The following is a 4,750-nucleotide window of genomic DNA, read 5'->3' as shown; positions in this document are numbered from 1 at the left end:
AAAAAAAAAAAAAAAATAAAATAAATAATTTGAAGAACTTTGGAAAGAAATACGAACGACGATCAGTTATTAATTTTAATAATCGAAGATTTTTCGTTTCGTCGATTTTTCGAAGCATGTTGAGAGTTTAATCTCGTTTCGTCGAGAATCGATAGAAAGGGGAGGGAAAAAAAGGAAGCATCCATGGTGAGAATAAATTAAGCAATGGGACACCGTGGCGTCTTTTCTAGGCCGTTACCAAGGGATACCGACTCTACGTCGTGTGACCAGGGGGGGTAACGAACTAAATGGAAGCAGAACTGCGTGCACGAGGTGGTCAGCCATTAACCTAGATTCTTTCTTGATCTAATCGCGATTATTATTACAAATAATCCAATCATTTTCTTTAATATCATTTCCATCTTTTTCACACTTTTTTAAGCACGATCCTTACCAAACGAATTATATACGTACATTATTATCTACGATACTCTCCACTCTTTTAAAATTTCCATCTTTGACCTCTCTTTTTCTCCCTCTCTTTCTCTCTCTCCAAATTATATTTTAAAATCTTTCAAAAATCTGTTCATCGACGCGATTTTCAGCAAGAAATCTTTTCGAAATCTAATCAAATCTTATCGAAGAGGCGTTCTCACGAATGGCCTAAATTCTGAAAAGTTTTTTCCAGATCTAGATCAGTTACCCTCGTGAATAAATTCACGAAGCCTATAATAAAGGATACCGCGAGATCTCGAGCCTCCTGTATCGACGACGCGAGTTCACGCGAGCGGGGGACCGGAAGTGGGTCAGCTATCGACGCTTTTTACCTGTGACTCTCAATCTGTGCTCGAATAAAAAGATATAGGGGAGACAGTTGAAATAGATTCGAACGATCTACTGTTAATCTTTATCACGGATCTATTTTACCGCTAATAAGGGTGTGGTGGTTTTCTGGTTAAAATCGAACGATGGAGGGACGGAGCATGGCTTCGAAAATGGGGTAAACTGGGTGTAGACACGAAGCGAGCTCGACGAGAACGTAGACCTCTCATTTCGTCCGTTTCTATCGTTTCACCGGCGTTTCTTTATTCGATTAACCGTGCCCTAACGATCCCTGGTAACTGGCGTAAGTCACACGCGAAGAAGTAGAAGGAAGAGGCATTGTTAGGAAAGATATAGATGGGCGTAAGGGTGGCGCGTTATTATTAGAAAACGGTGTGCTTACATACCGCTGTCCTGAAATTAAAACGCGTATCGTGCACTAGAAATCTAATTTCAACCGCCGTGTCCTTCTTCTCGATCGTTGCTCGAGGCCTCTTCGAGAGATATAAATCTTGGGTGTTTGTTCCTTCGAAAAACATCTGTTAGAGATCTGTATTCTATATAACGCAACAATAGCAACCGTTCTTCTCTCCGTTCTACGAAGAGAATTATTGATTTGATTTATTTGAAATTGTTATTATCGTCCCGTGGATTTTTAACGAACGATCCTTCCATTGAAAAGTCATCGAAAGTCATTTCAGAAGAATGGCACGATTCAACCGATCATTTTTCAAATATCGATATCTTCTTCGTTCAGTTGTTTATGATAATTCGTAAAACGTAGTAAATCAAGCATTATCAAATTAAATTTTCCGCGTAATAATAGATCTACGATAAATGTTATAATTAATATAATGTTTTAATTATCTATATCCATTACTTACAGTTTGGTGCAAACCGGGAAAAGGTTCCGAGAGCCCCGATTACACCGAAGACGATACACTGTCCGAATACATCGATGATGACAACAACGACGACACCGATGAGCTGGTCGATGATGTGAACGATACCGCAAGCGCCGTGGACGATGACACGGCCAGCGCTATCGAGGAACCGCAAATCATATCAAAGCCCGAGAGTATACGAATGAGGAACGGAAGCACGATATACCTGCATTGCCTCGTGAAAAATGCAGGTCCGTGTAACGAGTGACGCGATTCCTCCGCGATTATTTCTTTCTTAATCTCTCTTAAATAATACGCCAAATCGGGAAATCAAATCATCATGTTGATGAAAAATATTCGAAATATATTTCAGACAATTTCGCGGTCACCTGGAAGAAAGACGACAATTTCATGTATCAGGAAGGAAAGAGAATTGTTATATTGCCGAACAATACGTTGGTGATACACGATGCCAATGTCAATGACACTTCCGACGATTACGAGTGCAGTATCATGCATCCTAAAAAAACTATTACGATCAAGCACAGAGTGCAGATCGTTTCTCAAGGTCCGCGCACGCAGAAAGTGGATGTTACTTCTGAAAGGCCTCAAGTTCTGCCTACGGTCACGCAACGAACGGATGCTGCTTCTGAAAGGCCTCAGATATCACCATCGACTCATCACAAACAATCGGAGATACGTGTAACCCCCGGTAAAAGGGTGGAAGTCAACGCTGGTGATAACGTCACCCTCGGTTGCGAAACGAGGATACAACCGATACAAGAGATAAAGTGGTATCACGAGGTAAGAAGAGATTTCTATTCAACACCATATTGTGTACATATTTATAGAGGAATACAAACATTTTAGGAATGAAAGTGCAAGTAGAAAAGTTACATCGGAATGTTTAATTAAGGGAAAGCGAAAATTGTATTTAGTAAAAATATCTGTTAATTTTCACGTTTCTTTCTTTCTTGTTACAGAACGAAAGAGTTCATAATAATATAATCGTATCCGGTAATCGTATCACTATCGTGAATATTAATAGACACGATGCTGGTCATTATCAGTGTTTGGCCGAGAATGGGATGGAGTCTCCACCTGTAGAAGCCATTAACGTCATTGTCAATTGTAAGAAAGAATTCAAGGCATTCGTTACCGGATGACCTACTATTCTATATTTAAATGTTGCTTCGACGAATAAATCAAGCATAAAAAAAAAAAAAAAACGTTTTTTTTTTTTTTTTTTTTGTTTTTTTTTTTTGTCCTATAATGGTATTAATTCTCCTCCTGTAGAAGCCATTAACGTCATTGTCAATTGTAAGAAAGGATTCAAGGCATTCGTTACCGGATGACCTACTATTCTATATTTAAATGTTGCTTCGACGAATAAATGAAGCATAAAAAAAAAAAAAAAAACGTTTATTTGTTTTTTCATAGACGCTCCAGAAATAGAGACAAAGGGGAAATGGGTGCACACCGGAATCGGAGTAGAATCGCGGTTATCGTGTATCGTGCATGCTCATCCGCATGCTAACGTAACGTGGTTCAAGGATCAGAAGAGAATATTACCGAAGAAAAACAGTATAGAGCTTAGAGGAAACAAAACTCGATACGTTCTTGATATTTTGCACACCCAATTCGAAGACTTGGCTAATTACACGTGCGTAGCGGAGAACAAATTGGGACGGACGGAGAAAACTATTTCCCTTACCGGTAATTTTCTTATTTTTTTCATTTAGGATAAAATAAAATAAAACGAAACTATGAGATTTGCATTCCTTAATTATATCAAATCTAAATTGCTTTGCAGGTCTTCCTTCTCAAGCGATTATTTCTGGTGGTGAGATGACAAGGACCGCATCAGGGTTAATTTTAAAATGGCACTTGGAGAGCTATTCGCCGATTATTGAATATAAAGTAATTATATTTTTTATTAGTATCTTATTTTTTTTATATCTATCGTTATTACGACTAAAATAAATTTATTACGTGACATAGCTGCAATATCGTCGTAAAGAAGATCCTGAATGGATTATTGTGAAGCCTACGGTAACGAACGGTAGAGGAAATCAATTCATTGTCGAGCATACAATTGAAGGACTTCAACCTGGATCGTATGAAGCAATTGTTATGGCTAGAAACGACTTTGGATGGTCTTTACCCTCGAAGCCACATACATTTGTAGGAGGTACGAAGATGATATATTTTGAAATCAATCATTGTATAACGAAGTTGTTGATTTATTAAATTCTTTTTCTCAATTGCTTTACAGAATACGCGGATGAGCAAGCTGAGAATGGTAAATATCGTAATATATTATGCAATAGAACATCTGTTTGTAAATGAGCATATCTCTTATGAATATTTAATGCGTTTCTAGTTAGAGGACCGTCAGCGGGTGTATCTCAACCTGCTTTAGCCATTGCAACATTATTCCTAGTCGTTTCGTCCTGTGCCTTTACAAGTCTGTAATTTACCGAACTTCTTAAACTATAGGTATATTTGTTATATACAATTATATTGATTTATATATTGAAAAGTATTAAGATATATTGATTAATAACATATCAATTTTATATACGCAGGTAATTTGCTGCAGCCAAAGCGTACACCAGCAAATGCAATGGTGGGTTTAGTGAAACAAGAATGTCTAGGAGAACTGTATATTGCTGGTGTAATATATTTTTTAAAATAATATTAGTTATATTTATTTTAAGCAAGAGATAAATAATTAATATGTTCCCTAGCAGAATAATATTTCCAAAAACATGTTAGCTAAATTTTATATTGCTGCTTGTTCGAGTAATCAAATATTTGGAAATGATACGAAAAAAAAAATTATATTATGATTTATGTTTAAATATAACAAGCAAAAATGCATTTTTGCATTTGTATTGGTATATTGTTTTTTTATAAAAATTTGTCAAAATTTAATTGTGGGCATTCTTTAAGTATAAAAAAATACTTTCAGGTTATACAGTATACATTAGATAATTCTCCTAGATATTCTGGTACGTATTATTAAAAAAAAAAGAGCATTTTAATTGTACTCTAAATCAAGA

At 36.4% G+C, this 4,750-nt stretch overlaps 1 protein-coding gene across 1 annotated transcript in view; it reads left to right on the top strand.

Annotated features, from left to right (window-relative positions):
* LOC102678220 (neurotrimin-like) overlaps positions 1–4,735 on the top strand; it is a 54,719-nt gene extending 49,984 nt beyond the window's left edge. The window contains exons 2-10 of the mRNA XM_006620737.2: positions 1,688–1,936; positions 2,059–2,489; positions 2,669–2,816; positions 3,126–3,401; positions 3,499–3,605; positions 3,687–3,876; positions 3,961–3,987; positions 4,069–4,184; positions 4,274–4,735. Of these exons, the coding sequence (XP_006620800.1) occupies positions 1,688–1,936; positions 2,059–2,489; positions 2,669–2,816; positions 3,126–3,401; positions 3,499–3,605; positions 3,687–3,876; positions 3,961–3,987; positions 4,069–4,160 (1,520 nt within the window). The 3' untranslated portion in view covers positions 4,161–4,184; positions 4,274–4,735. The remainder of the gene's footprint in view (positions 1–1,687; positions 1,937–2,058; positions 2,490–2,668; positions 2,817–3,125; positions 3,402–3,498; positions 3,606–3,686; positions 3,877–3,960; positions 3,988–4,068; positions 4,185–4,273) is intronic.
* The last annotated feature ends 15 nt before the right edge of the window (positions 4,736–4,750 follow it).

The sequence above is a fragment of the Apis dorsata genome, unplaced genomic scaffold (assembly GCF_000469605.1).
Source record: "Apis dorsata unplaced genomic scaffold, Apis dorsata 1.3 scaffold_527, whole genome shotgun sequence".
Classification (NCBI taxonomy): Eukaryota; Metazoa; Arthropoda; class Insecta; order Hymenoptera; family Apidae; genus Apis; species Apis dorsata.
This window is presented reverse-complemented; position numbering and strand designations above follow the sequence as displayed.